The 23,214-nt window shown below is 41.8% G+C and overlaps 1 protein-coding gene across 3 annotated transcripts in view; it reads right to left on the minus strand.

Annotated features, from left to right (window-relative positions):
- The window catches only part of Sntg2 (syntrophin gamma 2), a 199,746-nt gene that overhangs the window by 58,123 nt on the left and 118,409 nt on the right, over window positions 1–23,214 (minus strand). For all 3 annotated transcript variants that reach the window (XM_076559662.1, XM_016008086.3, XM_006989783.3), the window contains exons 10-12: window positions 14,576–14,705; window positions 12,817–12,855; window positions 5,208–5,324 (exon numbers count right to left, since the gene is read on the minus strand). In XM_076559662.1, the coding sequence (XP_076415777.1) occupies window positions 5,208–5,324; window positions 12,817–12,855; window positions 14,576–14,705 (286 nt within the window). The remainder of the gene's footprint in view (window positions 1–5,207; window positions 5,325–12,816; window positions 12,856–14,575; window positions 14,706–23,214) is intronic.

Raw genomic sequence — 23,214 nt, forward strand, 5'->3', positions numbered from 1 at the left:
CATTGCTTGAGTAGGAAACAGTTGACATAAACAGCTCTTTGACATATATTCACATATCCATAACAGAATATAAATGCAAAATTCAGAATCTTAGGTCTGCCTGGTCAACAGTATTCTGACAAAAGTGAAGGTCTATTGAGCTCTGCAGGTCCCTGACTTGGTGTTCAGGGCTGAAACCTGGGTAAAGATACAATACCCACCAAGCTCACCAAGACAGAGGTCCTTGGCCTTGCTGTGTTTCAGATGAAGCTCAGTGACCTTGGTTTTAATTTCTAAGTAAAGTGGCATTGGTGCATCAAAAAAGACTGTCTAGTGGGCCAAGTGAGGTGGCCACCTCAGCTTCTACTGATACTTGTAAGCAAGGGAGTCTCAGGTGACCCAGGACTAAGCATTCATACACACTGCTGAGAAGCTGCACAGCCACACCATTCTCCTTATCTGGTGGATTTATGAGGAAACACAGAGTCTCCCAGGCTCTTGAGAAGGGAAGAAAGACTGAGCAAAGAGAAAGGATGTATCTTGGATAAAAAAAATACCGCATTACACTGCAGACCTGCATTTAATTATTCCTATCCTTACAAAAAAGAATTTCTGATTTTGCAAACCAGGTTCTCTGTGATATCATTTCCTCATGTGAAAGGTTCCCTCACACAGGAAGTACAACTTTTTTTTCTGCTACAATACTATCATGGTACCCCTCTCATGGAAGGGATAAGACCTTAAACAGAGAGAAGGGGTACTCAGCTTAACACTCTGAGCTATCATCTAGCTGGATTCTTTAGAAAGTGGCTTCATGTGTCAGTCACTGGCCCTAACTGGTGATGCAGAATCAACACAAGCAGAGACTAGGCCCACTGATTCCAGTCCTCAAGGGTGCACTGCAAAGAGGAGAATAAGCAGGCATTCATGTGAGAAGAGACTAAAGATTTCTAAATCACATATCCTTGCTCCTCCAAAAAAAAATGGCACTTGATGGCTTTCTGACCTGTCTGGCTATCCATGGCTTTTGGTAGAGCAGTATTTTTTACTATAAGACACACTATGTTGGTATCTTTTAGGGTTTTCATGGGATAACAGAATGATGCAGCAATTCTACATTGGATTCATTCTTGTCTACACTCTGCAAACTTTACTTAATTCAGTTCTTTCCAGATAAACTTTTACAAGTGATAGAATATATCTGCCTAATTGACATTCTTAAAATCACTGCTAATATTTTCTATAGGCACAAGGGCCTTCACCACATAATTTTTCCACTAATGCTACATGATGTTGTTAAAATGATTTCACAACCTTACTTTTAACACATTTTTAATGGTGTTTGAAAACATGAATAGCTGAAATATCACCTTTTGGATTCCCATTTGCAAGTCAGAAATAAATATTCTATCAATGAAGTTGAGCAGAGTGAAAAGCAAGGCTGAGGGTCTCAGCCTTCCAACCCTATCTTTCCAGGATCTCTGAGGGTTTTGGAGATAGAGGATGGAAAATGGATGATGAGGTTCCTTTCAGACTAGACCCTGCTTCTTCCTCAGCAGGACACCTCACTGCTGACTCCTATATCTCTCCATCTCCCCCCACTTCCTGAAGGAACTCAGAAACAAACTGTCCTTGATTAAAGGATTTTTTTTTTAGCTTCTTCCAAATTTTCCATAATAAGAATCTATAGGTCCTTCTAGAGTCCATTTCAAAATTCTGACAAGACATGTTGAGAACTACAGCTTATTTTGACTTTTGAATATTTTGACTTTTCTATACTGTCAAGCTTTTATAAATGCCTATAACTGGCCCTTGGGATGAAGGCTGGTTGTGCCGTAACCACTTCGGGAAGCTAGTGACAATCATTTAGGAACATTTACAGAATTTATTCTCTCTAGAAGTCATTTGTGTAGCTCCAAACTCCTGGAACAGAGACTCAACCTCCTTCCCCTAGGGAGGACATGCTGACTTTACTGAAATGCAGTCCATCCTTTGGAGATATGGGTGGGTGTCCTGCTTCAGGCACAAGCTCAGTCCTGTGCATGTGAGGGGACCATGAGCCCCGCTGGGTCCACACACTGGGGAACCTGGCACTGGATGCTCTGTACATTATTAACTGTCTGTCTCTGATCCAGGAGCTTCAAGCTTCATGCAAGGTTAAGTTATTAAAACTTAACTTAATGTTTCTGATTTAGGCAAAGTAAAAACTGTTATTGGAAATTACTAGCAATGCCAAGATATAAATGCTAGGCCCAGGAAACATATATAAATATTTAGGTATAAATTCACTTACCATATTGTGTGTATTACTATGGCAACAAAAAGCTGTCTAATATTAGTAGTATGATTTTTATCTCTTAAATTTTATGTGCTTCAGAGGCTTCAAGGCACTTATGTAAGTAAGCTATCCTGTGTTCACTGTGGCCCGGTGGGATATTCCAGTCAAGATTTATTATCTATGACATATAACTGGGAAAACTGTTGGATAAGGAATGTAAATAAGTTGTCTCATGTCCCTGGCTGGTAAGCAGGACAATTATGCTGAGAACTTACAGCTCCGAGTTATTAACCTGCAGCCAATTCCACTGAGACACACAGAGTAATTCCTCATTGTTCCATACCATCTTTCCTATCTCGCTTTAAAAATTGCTTTGGCTATTGCGGATAAAAGATGAATTTTTTAAAACATTTAATTTTGTCCAACACCATTCTATTATGTAAGGTAATTTTTTATCTTTCTATTTAACATGTTGTCTAGGCTGCTTGCAGCTCTTTACATCTTTATTTCACACAGGGCTGTCCATTTTGAGCATGCTGCAAGTGAATGAACCTCACCTGTTTGTCTCTAGAAATGGACAGGTGTTGAACTACGACAAACATGAAAACCCTGCTTTCATGGTCTGGCTTCTAAGCTTGTGCTTTCGATTTCACTCCTCCTTGCTGATGCTGTACAATATGTAACCAAGGCTTTCAAATTACTCAGAAACTAATCACAGACTCTTTCCTTTGTTGCCCTTAATTATCAATGGAAACAGCTGTCATGTCTACTTAATGGTGTGGCCGGTCATTGTGGCCACCATGACATTATCCTACATTGTGAAGACCCTTGTCCTGGATGTTCCCGCTATGTGGAGCTCTTGTCCCATGGGGCAAGATGACTAGGCCAAGTGTTTGGATGGGCTTCCTCCATCCACCCTCTATAATTCTTTTATAGAATAAAACGACATTTGTTTCCCCCTGAGGATTGCTTCATGTAGATTTGAGGGATTGAAGTACAAAATGCTTTTGAGATTTGCTACCCACCCCTACCTAAAAATATCCAAAGGGTTGATTTTTCCCCTTCATATCCCATTTAGAGAGTTTTCTGACATTTCCAATTCATTGAGCACAGCTGTAGGGGTTTACTATCTCCTAATACAAGGGATTACCCAGTCAGGGACCATTCAGCCATCAGAGAGTGTCTATGTTAAGTCACTTAACCTCCTAACCAACAACTACTTTACTACCATTTTAGAGGGATAGCAATGACAGCTATGTCACTGGAAAATTGAAAATTATATATATATACATGTATATATATATATATATATATATATATAGAGAGAGAGAGAGAGAGAGAGAGAGAGAGACATAGGGACTGTACAAATGAAACCCTCTACTTCAGTCTGAGTGTCTATGTTAAGTCACTTAACCTCCTAACCAGCAACTACTTTACTACCATTTTAGAGGGATAGCAATAACAGCTATGTCACTGGAAAATTGAAAATTATATATATATATATATATATATATATATATATATATAGAGAGAGAGAGAGAGAGAGAGAGAGAGAGAGAGAGAGAGAGAGAGAGACATAGGGACTGTACAAATGAAACCCTCTACTTCAGTCTGACTTTAGGCTGAATATTCATTCACAAATCATACTGTTTTCACCATTTGGTTTCTTTCAGCATAATTATCACAGGAAAAATGGAAATATTCCAGGCCTAGAGGAAGCATGTGGCACTTTCCCCCAGCATAGCTGAGGATCCAGCCAGATGAGCACCACACTCTGTGGTCTCCACTGTCAATATTACCTGCATGTTACTGACATCATTATTCGGGTACCATGCCTGAGTATGAGGGAAGACTCTAACACTACTCAGAAATATCCACTTACTTTGTTAGATAAAACCATATAAATCAATTTAGCAACTTTAAGGAACATTAATTAGTTTACTCTCAGGAGAATTAAATCAGTGCTTATGCAAATATTTACATGATTGTAATGTGAGTAAATCTACAACATAAGATTTTTTTTAAAATAAAAAAACAAACTTGTAAGTAGACACATTGTTGTCCTAATTCAATCCTGGGCAAGAAAAAGCACATTAGTGGAGAAAGCCAGTGAAGGTAGCAGTACTTCTTAGTGAGTACATTTCCTCACTCATAGCTTTTCATTTTATGCAGGTTGCATACCCCAAGGGAAGCTCAGTGAAGGGTGTTTCTGAAAATATAAAATTATTCCAAACATTTGTGTTACTTTATCTCATTTTAATGGTAGAAATTTATCTCACTATTTTTGTGGATCTTGTTTTTTCGGGGATATTAAACTAAGTTTTGTTACTTATTAGTTCTAGTGGTCAGAATCCCAAAAGTAAATTAAAAAAAAACCAACCAACAAACAAATAAACTTCAAATGATGAACTTTTAGGCAGAGCACTTATAACCCATTTGATCAATCTGAGAACAGTGTGGGTAGGAATTGGAAAATAGAAGTATAGAAAACAGCATCCATCCTTACAGTTAGGTGATGAGTCCCACTAAAACAGGCTGTTCACATTAATCAAATCTGGAAATTGTGTGGGAAAGAATAACTTCAGAAATTTCATTATTTAGACATTTAGTTAGAAATATCTAAAGAGGGGGCTGTGTTTTGCTTTGACTGCGTTTTGGATCCTTCAACTGTATAACTCAACCAAAGAGCTGTCTGCATCCCACCTCCACACCAGCTGATGTTTGAAGCAGAGACTTGCTATGGCTGTTTGAACTGAAAGACCAAAATGGACTCCTTTACAAGTTTGCAGTAAGTCACTGGTGGTTAATCCATAAACAGGACCCATTCTAACCATGGAGGTCTGGAGAGGGCCACGGACAGCCGCCTGTCTCTGCCTTCTTCCAGGACCCAATCTCATATGAATAACTCTAGCAACTGGCCCCTCACTGCCATCAGATGCAAACTCCTTACCGGGGGAGTGCTGAAAATGTAGAATGATGAGCCCTTCAGGGCCAAGAACTTGGATCTGAAGTTCTGAGGGCTGTCAGCTCCCTGGCGCCTCTCATTTACCCAGCCCATGTGCACCACCTGCAGAGGGAAACCTTGGAAAATTAAAAGCCAAGCCTTAATGAGGTTGTCCTAAGAACAGAATACTAACCACACTCAACATGCTAGGTTCCTTGACCTCAACCCAGTACGTCCAAAAAAGAGGGGAAATCAAAGAAGTCTGGATGAATCTACAAGTTCCAACTCAAGCAGACAGGATAGAAATATAAGACAATTCATGGTGAATACCCAGACCCTTGTAGGGTAAGGCTCACTACAAGCAGCTGAGTTGGGGGTTCCTTGTATGTCTTAAAAATGTGGTATTACCAGAGAAATGGCTCAGCTATTAAAAGCAAAGGATCATGTCCCAAAGGACAAAAATGCAGTGTTAAATTACACTCTATGAGGGGTTATGCAGATGAAAAAATAGCTAATTATATTTTCAGTATTTATAGTAATCATGTAGCATCATATAATGTGAAAAAATGATTAAGGGTTTTTTTTTTTTTTACAGTTTAACTACCTAGCAGTGAAAAATGACATTAAACATAAGATTCTTACAACTCAAATAGTTTCAGCCTCATTCTACAAAATGCAAACTATAAGATCAGAATGTGGTTCAGGTGTATAATGGAAATACTGATACAGTTTGAGAATTCAGTGAAATGATTTCAGCCATATTAACAAACAACCCTCATCTTACCTTAATTTACATATGACACATACTTTGTAGTAAATGGTATTAGTAACTTCCGTTTAACTTTCCCATCTCCCCATTTTACCATTTCAAGGACAACCAATTACCTAAAAAAATCCTTATTAAACAAACAAAACCTAAATTAAGACAGAGTTCCCAATTATCCCCAACCTCATTCTTCCTTCTCTAACTTTTAGGAAGGGTGTTGCTATGTAGTCCTGGCTGTCCTGGCACTTGCTATGTAGAAAAAGCTGGCCTCAACCTCATAGAGATCTGCTTGTTTCTGCCTCCACAACGCTGACATTAACGTTGTGTGCCACCATGTCTGACTTCTCAGCACTTTAAATGATATAACTTATTCACTATTTCAATGAACATTACCCAGGGTCCTTTGGGACTGATGACCTTGTGTCCAGAGTTTTGGACAAGAGTAGAAAGCTCATCAGTAATCCCCATGTTCGGTTAGAGCAGCCCTGCATCAGCTTTTGCCCAATAACTCCTGGCAGTATTCCCTCTCACACATGATAGACCGGCCCTTGAGGTCCGTATGCCAGCTGACAGCTAAAATACAAACCAGACAGACAAACATGGTTTCTGTTGGTAGGGATAGTGTCATTCTGTGCAAAGTAGCAGCCATGGCTGAACATAATCACAGTATGATATGTACTGACTGCAAGTGACTGCTACACAAATCTGTAACTTTTGTCATTGACTAGAATCTGCATGTATATGTCAAGCAATGTGTATGAATATTCAAGCATGTATAGTGCACGTGTTAACACAGGTGCATTTAACATGTGTACACACGCATGCATGTAAAGTCCTGAATTCAGTCTTGGCTATCATTTCTCAGTCATGGTCTTCCTTGGCTTTTTGAGACACAGGGTCTCAGTGGCTCAGAACTCGTCAAGTCTGGTAGGCTGACTGACCTGCAAGCCCTAGGACTCTATCTAGGGTGCTCCACAGTGGGTTACAAATAAACTCACCATGTCGAGTTTATTTCTTACAAGTTACATGGATGAAACTCTGGTCCTAATGCTTGGAGGCAAAACACTTTACCAACTGAGCTGTGTCCCCAGCCTTAACTTTGTCTTACATGTGCCCCAAGAAGGTGAGTTATATCAAAGTGATGTGATAAAGTGACAATATTATTATTTTGAAAATTTCATATATGACTTGGGATGGCTTTAACATAGTTGGCTTTTTATAATAAATGGGACTAGAACACACAATCTCATATGATAACCATATTTAACACCATGCCTTAGGAAAGCCCCTGGCACAATGTCTGCAGACAGAAGCAGGATGGCATTTGTACTCTGAGAAGACTGCTGAAATGTTAAGTCCTCCTTGAATGTCTTCTGGATCTGGCAACCTTCCAGACTGAAAGCGTGACAGCAACAGGGTCTTCTGTCTTCCTCCTCTTCGTATGACCACATACACTGCCATGAGCTCTGAGAAGGAATGTGACATGGCCACACAGAAGAGAGGATGGTGACATTCACGGGTGCATACATGAGTATGGATAAACAGGAGTACACAGGAGACGAACAGGCAGTGTAGACAGCTGATTAGTGAGTCAAAGATGAAGGTGTCAGTTCTAGATTCCTGGCTGAAATGGAAAAGCTGCAATCTTCCTTCCCACAGCAGCAGAATTCAAACAAGGATGAACTACCCTTGGATTCCAGTTCATTTGAAGGCCACCATGGGTTGTCAGAGCTACAGGTGTTAGCTAGGAACCAGTGCCACCTCTGAAAGTACTGCAACCAGCATTTGGCTCTCCTTGTCTGCTATGCCCTTCACGTTATCAGTGTCCTGGTGAAGTGGGTCTCTCTACACTTGGTCAATGCCATGCCCAGCACATAGTCAACAAGAATTCCATACTCAAGAGTGGCCGAGAAGCCTCTGCTCTAGCCATGGTGACAGCTCAGGTTAGTAAGCATCTGAATCACCAATTAGCTGGATGTGAACTTAATTAAATCCCATGTGTAATTTAATTCCGCCTACATCAGTTAGCCTAGAAGTAAGTTATAGCTTTGCTGTTATTCAGAACATTGACTGCCTTGTGAATCTTTTTTATGTATGTGTAGCTCGTTCATAAATAATCTACAGGAAGCTAATCTTATCTTTTACATTATGAATTTTTTAATGACTTGCTGCATGTTGTAAGAAGTGTATATCACACTTTGGTGAATGCTGACCTGATGGTATTATGTGACATAATTAACTGGGGACACAGGGGTTCACCATCTCCACAGAGGAGTGCTTTGTCATCTGTCTGTTCTGGTGCCACTTCTGTGGAAAGTCCTGTCTTTTGTTGGGTCAGTGTAGACACTTGGTTAAGCCTTCACCAGATTGTCATTACACATGTTTTTTTCTTCTACATGAAAAGCTGGTTTCCTGTGCTACTTACATTATTCTTGGAGTATTAATCAAGGCATCATCACATCATTTCCTTAAATTAAAATCCAAGTTAGAAATTTTAGAAGAAATTTATTTTGGAAATTAAATAAAGCTGTAGTTTTACTAGGTGATTACACTTTGATTTACCTAAAAGATTTCTCAGTTTGTGCTTATTGTCACTAGATTTAGGCTGGCTATGTGCACGTGTGTGTGTGTGCATACCCACACATACACACACACAAGCTCACAGGTCAGAGGTCAACAATGGCTGTTATTTCTCAGGTGCTTTTTTTCCTTTCTTTCTTTTTTTATCTTTTTGTTCTGTTTTGTTTTGAAATAGGGTCTCTCATTGGCTTGGAACTCACCAAGAAGACTCTCCTGGCTGGCCAATGAGCCACAGGGGGCTTCGTGTCTCTGCCTCCTCAGTGCTGGAATTACAAGCATGCACCACCACACTTTACTTTTTTTTTTTTTTTAATGTGGGTTTTGGGAACCAAACTCAGGTTTTAATGCTTTCAAGGCAAGCATTTTCCAAACTGAACCAGCTCCTCAAGCCAGCTTGGTCTTTGTTTTAGACAAGAGTGCTCCAGTTTGAGCAACTATTTATAAGGTTAGATGCTGGTTTTTGTACTAGCCTCTAGATTCTCTTTTCTTTTTATTTCAGTTTTAGCAGTTGTTAGGTGCCATGCTGGACAGTTTTGTGTCAACTTGACACAACCTAAAGTCATCTGAGAGGAGGGAACATTAATTTTAAAAATGCCTCCCTAAGATCGGGCTGTAAGCATGCCTGTAGTACATTTTCTTAATTAGTGATCAATGGCAGAGGGCCTAGCCTACTGAGGGTGGTACCATCCCTGGGCTGGCGGTCCTGGGTTCTATAAGAAAGCAGACTGAGAAAGCCATGAGGAGGAAGCCAGTAAGCAGCCTTCTCATCAGCCCCTGCCCTATTTGAGTTCCTGTCCTGTTTAAGCTCTTGTCCTGATTTCCTTTGATAATAACAGTGATCTGGGCATATAAGAGAAATAATTTCCCTTCCTCTCCAAGTTGCTTTTGGTCTTGGTGTTTTATCACAGCAATGACAATGGTAAGTAAGACAGATGCCTTTCCCCCCACATTTATTCAAATATTACTTGTTTATACCAGCAACCAATGATTGTTTAAAGTGGGGGAAAATAATGCTTTCATTTTTGAAGGGCTCAGTGTCAGCTCCCAAGACACATAACAGAGTGTCTGGAGTTTGGAGCAAATGTGTCACAGGCCCTACCAGCACACAAGCAGACGCCCAGGATGGCAGGGATGGTTTGAAAGCTGCCATATAGGATGGTGTGACTTCAGTGTCCAATGTAAGAACACCAATGAAACCTCTGGGCAAGTCCAAAGTGGTATCGAAATTTTCAGTCCAGAAATAAGTATATGAAGAAACAAAATCCCAGAAAATAAAAGTTTAGGTTTAGAATGCCCAGCATGATGTTGTTTTGCTGTACAGACGAAGGAACTGAGGTTGCCAGTTTTTTTTCAATGTTTCTGCCAGAGACGGACATAGCTGGCCTTAGAACCCAGGCTTTCACTAAGCAGGGCCAGCAAAGGAATGTCATGTGAGCAAAGTGTGATGTGTGGTAGTATTCACCAAATGAAGCTGATGTCTCTGGTGTGAAAGATGATTCATGAAGTACCTGCTCCTCAAAGAGTCTGCAGCCCGCAGCATTGCCATTTCCCTGTGGTCCCTTGACATCCAATGACAGGAAGATGTGAATTCCACAGTAAAGGAGACATGTTCTGGTCACAGGCCCATGGTCTTTCCATGTAGGCCAGTTGTTAGTATCCATCTGCAAATCCAGCATTCTCTGAAGCAAGTCTGGTTCATGTTCTGGAGACATGGCTTTCCAGTGGCATGCTGGAACCCACTAACCTCGCCCCTTCCAGAGGACTTGATGTTTCCACCTTGTTCATCATGAGAGATCTACTCTGTGGTCACAGAGACCCCAGCAGGCAGCAGAGCCCTGTGGTCCACACCAGATCAGCTGGGGGACCTGAGGACAAGGACTATCTGTGAAGGAGCTGATTCTCCAAGCACAGAGTCTGAGAGATGCTTCAATGTTCCGAGAGGCTAATAGAATTCAGTTTCAAAAACAGTAAATCATTTGCAGAAATAAGCAATACAAACCTAGTTGGGCATCCCACCAGCAACAAATAAATTGAGAAAATGTCTACGTGTGAACCAAGTGGAAGTGTTTTAGTGGAAAAATTTGTAAGAAATTTATTCTCAAACTGTAAAGTTAAGTGGGAATATAATAATTTAGTGTGGGAAAACATAGAATGAATGCTATTCTAGTTTGAAGATGTTTATAGAAGTATTACTCATAAAATAGCTAACCCCTCATTAATCTATGTAAAACACAAATATAAATGATAATTTATAAAATATTGAAAGTAATAACTTATATTTAGAAGAGTTATATTTAGAAGTTGTTTCTTTTTCCAGTGTAAAAATGCTGACTAACAGGTCCGATTGAAGTGCAAACTGAATTTCTTATCTTTCTCAGTCAACATTTAATTGAGAGGAATATTCTCCTGGGTGTCATTGTCTTGAATTTGGGTTCTTTTTATTATTAATTTTTTTAAAATTTATTTTACATTCTGACTGCAGTTTCCCCTCCCTCCTCTCTCCTGCTCCCTCCTCCCACCTCCTTTCTACCCGTTCCCCCAATCCACTCCTCTGTTTCTGTTCAGAAAGGGGCAATCCTCTCATGGGTGTCAACAAAGCATGGCATATAAAGTTGAGGTAGGACTAAGATCCTCTCTTTGTATTAAGGTTGGGCGAGGCAACCAGGTATGAGGAACAGGTTCCCAAAAGCCAGCTCAAGTGTCAGGGACAGGCCCTGATCCCACTGCTAGGAGTCCCACAAATAGACCAAGCTACACAACTGTCAGACATATGGAGAGGGCCTAGGTTGGTCCTATGAAGGCTCCTTAGTTGTCGGTCCAGAGTCTGTGTGCTCCTATGAGCCCAAGTCAGTTGTTTCTGTGGGTTGCCATGTCATGACCTTGACCCCGATGGGTTTTACAATTCTTTCTCCCTCTCTTCAACAGGATTGCCAGAGCTTGACCCAGTGCTTGGCTGTGGATATTTGTGTTTGTTTCTATCAATTACTGTATGAAGGCTCTCTGATGACAATTAGGGTTGTCACCGATCTGATTACAGGAGGTGGCCAGTGAATTTGGATTCTGATGCTAACCACTGTTTAAAGGGCATTCATAAGCACCAATTAAAACAAGAGTAATACATTAGTATTAGTTTCCTTAACTTAAGGCTATAACACTTGCTTCTGAAAACCTATGAAAGATCTAGTCCAGAAACCAATGAACTATAAATAATTTCCCCCTCATATATTCAGCCTCATATGTGACTAATAAGCATTCCATGAAAGGCGGAGCCAGGAGTACTCACTAAGAGCTGATGGAGAGCTGATGTCAATGAGGGGCCTGACCAGGGGAGCCTTGCCCTAGGTACTACATGATGTAAGAACACTGCCCAGAGTGGAGTGACAGGATGCCCCCAGTGATATTAACACCTGTTGGGTCAGCACCTTCTGGGATCCATAACAGCTTACAGATAAGTATGTCATAAACTGAATTCCACCTCTGTGTTGAGGACTCTACAAGAATGACTTGGTTGTAGAGCAGAGATGTTGCAGATTGAGAGCCAAATCATCCCGATCTATCTTTAGTTCCCTTAATAAGCACTCATGGCTCCCTCCATGTCTGACCTATCATCCTTGTGACAATAAGGTAAATCCTTTCAGAATTTATTAACAGACTGCTAGCTGCCACCAGTTCCAAAGCTGAGCACAACACCAGACAACATGTAAAACCTACAGCAGAGATTTCTCCACTTTGCTCTAAACAACCTATGTGATGTTCACATCACTGTATTTGAAAAGTGCCTTTATCTACGCGTTTCTTTGTTCTGTTATCGTAAAAACTTCAAGAAACTGAATATGGTATATCGGGGAACCTCCACCTGTGTTTCTGGGCCACGGCTACTGAAATTTGATTCCAGAACAAATTCTCATATTCCCTTTGAGATGAGAACTATGCTATTGAGTCAACAACATCATATAACAAAATGATCCCAAGTCACACAGGCCTTTCTCCATCCTAAATCCCCTCTGGGCTTACACAGTCCTCTCTAAACCCTGCGAAGATCACATTTTCTGCTGGATACAACCCACAGATAACATTTGTCTTAGTAAACACAGGTGATCAGAACAGTCCCCGAAAGTGTTTCCAAATAAAGAGCACTGAGTTCACACACGGGGCATGGCATACCAAATTCAGTACGATTCTCACTAGCATATTCCTATCTGAATTTCACAAAAGGAAGCATCCACTTTGGGGATTTGTTATCCTACTGAGCTGAAGGCATGCACCTACCTGGTCACAGGGAGAGCAGCATTTATTTGCCATTTTCATCTGTAGAGGGAAGACAGCAAGGGGTCAATGTGTCACACACATTAATGCCTTCATTTTCCAGCCTGTCTAAATGGCAGCTGAAATTAATCAGCCCAGGAAACTTCTTTGGAAGTTTTTTTCCTTTATGCTGTGCTTATCTTCAAACCAGAGCAAACACACACTTACCATGATAATTCTCAAAGCATGAAAACAATGAAACAAAATAAAGTGTACAGACACACTAATGTCATTGTTCCCAAATAGCAGCCATTGAGGTGAGGGCAGCTGTTGGATGACAGATGTTTAGACATGTGAAAAAGAAATAAGGAAGATGGCCTCCACTCTGTGTCACATTAGCTAACTACAATGACCAATGGCCACAGTGAATAGTCAATTCTTTACTTATTTCCCCAAACCCTGTAGATGTCACTTCCCATAATTTTACCAGTAAAGAAATGGAAGTCCAGAAGAAGATGTACCCAAAACTGTGAGCCCACATGTCTGCCCTGCCATGCTGCCCAGGAGTCACCTTCAATATTAATTTAATCAGGAGAACCCTGCACTCACTGGCTTTCTTCAGATGCCAATCCAGCCCCACCCATCTCCTTTTTCTTTGCTTATTTATCCTTTTACTTGTTTAATTTAAAAAATATTTATCCATGTAGACCCTAGGGGTTCAAAGTGTGGAATATTAAAACCAAGAATGTAGGAAGGCACTTCTTTATACAACCGTAGAAAGATGGCTCCTTGTGTCCTCAGAGTAGAAATCTCACATATCACTGCATCTCTAAACATTTCAGATTATTCAGCCAACTTCTGTCTGTCAATGGGCAGGGTAAGGCAGGGGATGAGGACTGAGGGGGAATCAGGCACTAGGCTATGTGGTACAGAGTATCACAGGTTGTGCCAGGCTGATGAGAGCAGATAACAGAATGGAGTGCAAACACACACCATGGGTGTTGGAGTGAATTTGGGAGCTGGGCCAAGCCTTTGGTTAGGGGCCAATCCTGCCACAGCTACACAGCTACAGCTTGTCATACTTCATGATGTTCTCCTCCTCCAAATCATCTCTATTTATTCCTCTATTTTACAAATCATACTGACTGAATATTAAACATATCACACCCAAGGGCACAGAATACTTTTTTTCTGGCCCAGATGCCTTCAGTGAGACACAGCATATGTTTTTGGTTTGGATAAGTCCTTTTTAATATTTTAAAAACAAATGTTCATGGTTGGGATATGCATGTGCTTGTGTGTGTGTGTGTGTGTGTGTGTGTGTGTGTGTGTGTGTGTGTGTAAGTTTGTGCTCATGTTTATGTGTGCACCTATTTGGGGAGGCTGTAGAAAATCCAGGGTATATATATTGTATTTTTATCCCAGTTAGTAGTTTATCCAAATAAAAATGCCACATTCTATTTAACATGTTTGTATTTACACACACACACATTGTGTGTGTGTGTGTGTGTGTGTGTGTGTGTGTGTGTGTGTGTGTGTGAAGAGAGAATGGGAGCGATGGAGACACAGACAGGGAGAGAACTAGCCTGAAAGTTTCCAAATGTCTACTATATCTAGACACGTTTTAATAGCTTAAGTTTTAGTTATTTGAGTTAGATATTTGATCTGTTGAGACAAGTATATATTCAGCATGCAGACCCAAACTTGCAGTGGGTTAATTATACTTGGAAAATTCTCATCACTACTGCTAATGCAAACATAAGTGGGAGTAAGTCCGACTCACATGTTGAAGTGTCAGGTCACTGATGTTGGCTGAGATTGCACGCAACCAGTCAGCACAGTCCTGGGCAGTGGGGAACTGAAGGACTCCTGTGCTAGTTCCATCTAGGGCCAGCACCTCGAATGCACTGGACCTACAGCAGAAGAGAACACCAGGGAGGCTGTCAGCTGAGAGAGGATGATACCTGCTCTGGTCCATCCAGCTGGGGACAGGGGCTTCCAGCCCCTGCTGTCCTATGCTCAGCTTATGTCCTATGCTCAGTCTTAATCTCCTAGTCAACAGGCATAATAGGTTAGCTTTGCCAAAATGAAAACCCACACTGAACTCCCTCACTAGGAACCATTTCTAATTCAGTAGGCACAAGGCAAGCAGGGCAGATGGGAAAGAAGCCTTGCTCTGGTTGAAATCTCAGAGTTATCATTTTATAGGAATCCTAGCCATAATTATCTTGAAGCCCATTTACCTCATGGAATCCAACATAGCATCAAACAACACACTCACTGCTGACTGGGACTGAAACTTCCCAGTGCATACACTCAGGATGGACAGCGGAGCTCTGGAGAAGCCCCATGTCCTTACTTTGATGTGGACATGGGGAGTGACTGACATGAAGCTGACTCAGTCCCAGTATCTCTCCTTGTTGAGAAGTCCTTAAGACTTATATCGCACATGCATCCACTCTAAACTGTGTTGTTATAACCTCTCAGCTATTGAGTTCTGCTACCCAAGATGAGGACTTAGGGGAGGAGGGCTACCGAGCCTTTCCTGTGTGTGAGCAGCTCTCAAAACAGCTTCCCACGAGTGAATAATCTTTCTTTTTAAAACAGATATCTCCCTGACTGTCCCTACCTTAATTAGCACTTCTTGAATGAGAATGAAGCATTTAATTATCCCCGGCTGATTCTTCAGCCTGGTGGAATATGAAGGGTGATGAGTGTATTTTTGAAAGTATCACTAGAGGACGAACCTAAGATGAAGGTGAGTTTTAAGTGAAGGTACAGGCAGCTGACAGGATGGCTTTGAGGAATGGGCCAGGGGTGTCACCACAGCCTTCACATGGATGTTTCTAGTTGCTTCTTCCCATTGCGTCTTCTTGGAAGAGCCATTTGTCTCTAACTCCTTCATTTCAAGGTTCCTTGTTCTCTGTATAGCTGCCTTAGACCTGCATGTTCTATGACAAATTATCACTTTCTCTATGTGGCACTGAACAACATTAAAAATATGTCCTTGTGCTTATTTTGGACACTGCAAGGACATGGACTTTATTCTAACTGCAAGACGAAGTCACCAGGAGTCTTTGAGCAAAGAAATAGCATGGTTAGAAATGGATGATAAATTTGCAAAAAAAAAAAAAAAGGCCAAAGGGACAGTGGGGCATATGAGAGAAATCTGGTAACTGCTGGAGTAACAAGGCAAGGAGAGGTGCTTAGGAAAGCCAGCCTCGGAAGGTGACTGGGGAGGGGAAATTAGTCAAGAGATTGGACTCAGATCATGGGACTAAGAGGAATCAACACTGAACACAAGGTTTGGCTGAATGCACAGAAGTATAGCTGTAATGTTTAGCAGCTGTGCTGGAGTAACTGGACCCAGCATGTGAGGAAGGCCAGACTCAGGACAGGGTTTGGGCCATCTGCTTGCTTGTGATGCTTCCCAAGTAGAGCTGGGAGTGGGTGGTGGAACAGTCAAGTGTGGGCACTAGGGACATGTCTTGTCTAGAAATAGAAAATGTGAGGTGTCCACTGTGCAGGGTCAGGCTGTGAGAAGGAGAGAGCTCACCAAGGAGCAACATGGAAAGTGAAGCAGCTGGAGAAAGGAGTAACCAGCAGAGAGAACAAGACTGACTGGCAAAGTGGGATATGCTAAGCTGGCATGTTTCCCTGAAAGTCATCCCCAAAGAAAGGTTTCTGCAACAGAAATAAATGTTGGTGTACTGACACTCTCTGTACACCAGATGTGAGGACTTAAAGACTCCTGCTGCCCCCAAATATAGAAAAGTAGTGCAAACCAACAGACGTGTAAATCACAACACAGGAACACAGGAAACATGAAGAAGAAAGGCAACCAGGCTGTTTCAAAAGACCAAAGTGCCTCATCTACTAAACACAGATACTAAAATAAGCAAAATGTCAGACAAATATTCTAAAGCTTTCTGGTAAAAATGATTGACAACTTGAAAGTGAATACAGAGTAGGTGATAAATTCAACTTAGAACATAAAGCAGGCGTCAGAGGAAAATGGACCTGGATTCTATCTCTATCATGCCTCAGGCAAACAGGAAAACAAGCCAGGGCTCTAGTCCTCATTTGTCAGTGGGGAGGGTACCGTCCACCCAGGGTGAGGATGGAAGACCTCTGAGGATGGAGTAAAGTCTAACCCTTTGTCTGGATCTGAATGGAATCTCAGTAAGTAGTGGTAATGGGACCAATAGAATTTTGACAGGATATGATTATATTTTATGAAAGTAGTATGTAAAATATATTTATACATCAAAGAAAAACTACTAAGGACATGGAAGATGGATGGAAATCTGCCATAGTATACTTGAGCTCTTACTTGAAATAGAGACCCTTGCCTCTTTCTTCAAGTTGCTGGAATGCTATACAGAGCCCCTTCTGCATCTAGGTATCATGAGATCCAAAGCCTTGTGCATACTCCAGCAAGGCTTTAGATCCCCAAGATGTCCCTCTCTGAGGACAGGGCTGTTTCCAAGGGAGCTATTGTACCCACTTGCATGGTTATCAGGCCTTATATACAGCTAACTGCCATTCACTCTCACTGAGTTGTGCAAAGCCCATGTAAGGCTGAAGGAATAGTTGAATTTTAAGCAGCAACTCCTTCCTGAAGGCTCCAGTTAGGGAGCCCTCTGCATTCCCTGGTGTTGACCATCCAATCTCACTGCAACATCCATATTCATGTTAGTAACCACACAATCTGCATATGAATTCCTCAAATGAAAACCTGCTGGATTATCTCAAAGCCAGTTGAATACAATGTATTGATTCTACAACCGAGTTCAGAAATGGTGCTAGGATATGACTTTGTTAATCAAATCCCTCACTTTTAAACCTTCATCTTTGTTTGCATCATAATTCATAAACATGTTATTTTATAACTTGTTCCACAAGACGTCTCCTTTTCATTTCAAGACCAAATGCTAAATGATGTCCCAAGTGTTTTTTGAGAAAACTTCATCAACAAATATATTGGCTTGTTAAAGGGTCTCGTGTACCAGGGAATTGCATTGTTCAGATGCTCATGGAGCTGGGACAAGATATGATTCATCCACACCATGCACATTGCTCAACATAGAAACAAACCCTCAGGTCACTTGTGCCTCTCTGTTTCATGAGGATACTGGCAAGAAAGTGAAAACAAGTTCTTAGCCACATGGAGTTTAAATTCTACTCCAAGGAGCCACAGGCAAAGTTTTCTGGCTAGTAGTCTACTGATTTTTATAGAGGTGAGAGAATCAGTGAAGATTTTTACTGGGTGCAGTGGGCAGAGGCAGGGGGATCAATTCAAGGCCAGTCTCAGGTGTAGATATGTGAGATCCTGTCTCAAAAAGAGAAAAGGGGGGAGGAGGAGGGGAGGAGGGGAGGGAGGGTGGAAGGGAGAGAGGAAGGGGGAGGAGAGAGGGAAATGGAGAGAAAAATCCTCAGATAGTTAAAACACAAGAATATGAAATTTTATACCCCTCTCCCATTTCTGTTCTTTAAAAAGATTTTTAAAAATTCTTTTTTGAGTACATGTGTTCTTGAACATATGTGGGTGGGTACTTTTGAAGGCTAGAAGGGGGCATTGGATAACCTGTAGCTGGAGTTACACGGATGCCCTTTTGATGTGTGTTTTCAAACAGGTCAACAATGAGCAAAGAATTCTTATGCTTTTTCAAATGATATATTACTTCTTGTATTTCTCTGTAAGTCTTTGAAGTAAAAAATTTAATAACATGGGAGGAAAAATTGAGGACACTTACACATCTTATAAACAATGGTATTGAAAATAAACAATAAAGAGAGCCAGCTGGCAGCTTCCTTTGTAATAAACACGGTATATCAGTTTTCAAACATTGCAATGGTGTTATCTTTACCTTATGAAGAAGGTACTATTATTGAGATCTAGAAACTGAGTGTATACATGGTAATCACTTACCCATGTTTACTTATAAGGTCAGGCAGGCAAAGGCAAGGGCCCACAGTCACCACCAACAGAGAGGAGGGGCTTCTGACTCCAGCCCTCTTTTTAGCTCCTGATAGTGAAGATGTCTGATCTGGAGAAACTGTAAGATCCCTGTGCACTGAAACCATGGCAACTGCTGCTTCTAGGAGCACACAGCTCATTCTTCCCCAACCACACAATTCATTTGAACCTGGTTTCTGTTTTTGGTTTGGTAATGCTACATTGGCTATGATGGCCAGTGGTCGTCATTTTACTCTTTCCTTCTGGGACAAGACCACAGCTGCAGACTGTAGATGCATGGGAGTCACACTGCTGCCTGGGGAAACTGGCAGGAGCTTTGAATAGGACCTTTTCTAGGTTAAAGACAAAAAACACTCTATGCCAGGAAACTACTTGGCTGGGAGAACTCTTTACCTTCTTAGGATCACATCTAAGATGAGAAGCAGAATGCATTCGCAAAGTGCAGCTTGAGGAGTCTCCTCTCAGCTCCACACATGGAAAACCCTCCATCCTAGGGAAGGAATCTGGGCAGAAGAGTATCCTTGGGAGAGACTTGGTGACAGATCAAAGGTCTATCAACAACAGTGTTCTTTTAAAGACCCCATTAGGAGCTCCATTACTATTTCTTAAATGTGAGATCAAAGTGAGAAGGTGGCAATCCACCAGGACCAGTTGCCATACCTGATCTGGGACTCCACACTCCATGGTGAAAGGCAGATCACAGATGCTGTCAAGTGCCTGGCCTGTGTAGCTTTGAGTTCAGACTATATTTAATGAGCCAGATTAAGCCCCAAGGTCACTTCACACACTGAGAGAATCAGGGCCTCTAGAGCCTTCTCCATCTCCTCTCCCAACCAATGCTCTCTGGGCCTGGTATCAAATTTCCTGACTATATACCTTTCTTTACTACTGTGAAAAATCCTGCCTCTGTGGCTCCCTAATTTTATGGCAAAGATGAGGATGCTGGTAAACTGAGGGCAGACAGTCAAGATAAAATGACTTTGCCTACAGCAATGAGTCAGGAGCGGAGAAGTCAGATGCCTCTGCCACTGATGGAGATGAAAGATCTGTGCACACAGCGGGTGGCCAGGAGCAAGCTCAGGGGAGAAAGGCATGCACATTGTTATGTTTCTTTCATCTATTATGATTCAATTCGTCCAACTTTAAAACCTCTTCCTATTTATTTTCATTTCAGATCTTGAGAGCCTATTAAATCTCTACACACAAAGGAAAGGGGAATCAACTTAGCGTTCAAATGGGAGGACTTGTGATGAGTTTATCTTGCTTGGCTAAGAAGCGATCTTTGAGTCTGAAAGTGGAGGCTTCAGGATCCATCAGCACACAGGGCACTAATCCCTTACAGTCAAGATGAATAATCCCCAGAGATAGAAATGAAAGATTCTACATGGAGAAACTGACATTCTGACATTCAGTGCAGGGGGAGAGACAGAGCGTTTGAAGGAGTCAGGCACGGAGGGAGTAAGCGAAAAGATTATTCGTGAGTCAATCTAGAAGAAAGATGGCTGGTTGTGGCAGCAGGAGAGGTAAGTGTGGGGATGGCTGAGGGGACAGTTGCAGCAGCATTTTGCTTCTAGAACTGCATAGACCCAAATCAGGACCATTATGCACTATTAGCCAAGGCAGTAGTGACCTGAGTCCATCCAAAGAGTCTCTGTGGCTTCTGCAGAACACTGGTTCATTTAAGTGCCCACTGAGGAGCTCTAGCACAGCAGGTACAGGAACCCATGCAGCAAGGTATTATCTCTTTCTGTCAGTCTTCTGTCTATAAAATGAGGTTCTCTGTGGATTTAAAGATAGCACATTTGAGAAAGCAACAGCAATTCTATCACCTGCTTGCTGCTGGCAAGGTTGTGAGGCCCCCAGGCAGAGAATGGCCCTTCCTGGATAGGCTGGAACAAGGTGTAGGAGACCAGAAGAACAGCAAAGCACCTGTCCCACTGCCAAGGTATGCAACACAGCTACCTGGTATCAACCGAAGATTCCAGGGTCCTGGGAAAGATGAAACCTGCTGCTCCCCTCTTCTCTTTTCCAACCTCCAGAATAAACACCATGTTAGATGATGACCACAGGGCCCCAGTATTGACAACTCCCCATGCAGAGTTGACCTTCACTGTCATCCCCTATGATCTTTAATCTCACAGCAGGCCCCTCTTCCTACTGAGACATGTGATGTTCAGGACTCTTTTCCTGCATACTATGTGAAGCTGGCATCTGAGGCTCACAGGCATTGAGAATACTGTACTGTGGGAGACCTTGACTGCCTGACATGTTCTATAGGGAAGCTTTTTTTTTTTTTATTTTTGGAATGAGTGTTTAAACATGGCACCATCTTTTGCAAAACAGATCAAAGGATTTATCAGGATAATTGTGACTTGCACTATCATTTTGCAAAACGTGCTTATCTGCAACATGCCTACACATTCTGTTTTGACTCCACAAAGCCCATCTGGTCCTCCATGATTCTTATGTAAGGGGAACACTTCAAAACAAATGGGGTTTTCCCTAAGTTATGAAACAAATCTTCATTGTTATTTTCAGAATCTGGACAGATGGGGCAACAGGACCCAAAGTTATAGTCTTCACTTCCTCCCATTCTCTTTCCTCCTTTCCTTCCTGCCCCCCTTTCCTGATGTGCAAAAAGAAGAAGGTTAATGACTCCTTATCATCTTCAAGGTCAGCATAAAACAAGAGGTGTGGAAATGGGTCCTCTGTATGGGAGAATAGAGTTGGAACAGATCATGTAACTCAGGATGGTGGGTGGGTGTAGGCTCCTGTACTGTTTAGCTTCATGTATTAGAGTTCTCTAGAGAAACAGAATCAGTAAAGGCAATCATCTATCTATCTATCTATCTATCTATCTATCTATCTATCTATCTATCTATCTATTTATCTATCTATCTACCTACCTACCTACCTATCTCCAAGGGGATTAATTAGATTAGGTTACAAATTTTGGGCTCGGTAGTCCAACAATGGTTGAACTCTGGAGAGGCTGAGGACCTGATAGCTACTCAATTCATAAAAATGAATGCCTTAGTTCCTGGTGTAGCACAGAGGATTCTGGAGAGCCATTGGTCTTCAGTCCACAGTAGAAGGCTGAAAATGGGTTCCAGAAGGATGGCAGCAACCGCAACAGAACAGATGTACTCATTAGCAGAGAGTGAAGGTTACGAGGTAAAAGTAGCAACTTTCCCTTTGGGCTTCTTTGTAGGTTGCTACTGGAGGGTGCCACCTACTCGGAGGTGATTTCCTTTCTTGCTTAATCCTTCTAGAAAATACCCCTTCTAGAAACATCCCCAGAGGCATGTTTCTTTATAGACATATAGATTATGGATCCAGTCAAGTTGACAATTAACAGTTCTTCTTTGGGGACAGTCATGCTTCATTTGCTCAAGGCATCTCCCAGCTCCTCTGCGCCTACAGTTAGGCTTTATGTTGCTTTCACTACCATCTCAGGAAGCAATGAAGTGTTCATCTTGTCTCTCATTCCCTTTGTTCAACAAGAACAAAACATAGGCAGGAATACCTGCAAGCAGCCTCATCACGGTCCCTAGAGGGCAATTGGGGCAACCCCAGGTCCCAGTCCTGCATGCTTCTCTGAAGCCTTGACTCTATTCTCACAATCTCAGTTTGATCTTCTTACAGCATCTGCCTCCAGACTTGACAACCCCTCTGTTCAGTTTTTCTACATATACTTCACTATCAGAGAGATTGTCAATGGTCTGCTGGCATACATATTGCTCTTGGTTTTTTAGCCAGCTACACCAATGCCTTGATCTTAGCTTAGCATGAACCCAAACAGTGACCATCTAAGTCAGGCAGTGACTGTCATGTGTCAGCTGCTATGCTTTATTGATTTGGTCCACAGTAGAAAATCAGTGTGGTAGAGCTAAGTGAAATGCTAGCTTGCCTCCATGAATAGCTTGCCTTCTTCATAGCCATGACCAGCAGTCAAGCTGTGTTTGTGAGAGAGGCACTTTGCTAGGTAACCCAGGACTTAAAGTTGCAGCATGAGGCTGAGAAGTCTGCAATGCAGCATGGCTACAGTGTCACAGAGTTGAGCCTACTCTGTCCTCTGCTAAAACCCTCTGAGAACATGCCGGCTATTGTTATGCATTAGTTTCATATCAACATATTCTGTACTCAAATTTTCAGTGAATACTAATTTCTGTTTTGTGTAGTATAATTTTAAAGCAGTGTTACTCCCCAATGGGCTTGGTCACAGCCATACATGGCCCAGAGCCTGTTTCTGATACTATTCAGCAAGGAAGGAGTCTCATAGCAGGGCCATAGAAGAAGGTCCGATTGTCTGAGAGTTTCCCCATTACTCAGTGCAGTTCCTCAGCCGTGGGTCCAGCTCTGTCCTACAAACATATGGACCTAGGGGGAGACATGGCTAACTATACTGAGACTTTCTCATAGCTGATGCTGAATGGTTCCTG

Source organism: Peromyscus maniculatus, chromosome 22 (assembly GCF_049852395.1).
Source record: "Peromyscus maniculatus bairdii isolate BWxNUB_F1_BW_parent chromosome 22, HU_Pman_BW_mat_3.1, whole genome shotgun sequence".
Classification (NCBI taxonomy): domain Eukaryota; kingdom Metazoa; phylum Chordata; class Mammalia; order Rodentia; family Cricetidae; genus Peromyscus; species Peromyscus maniculatus.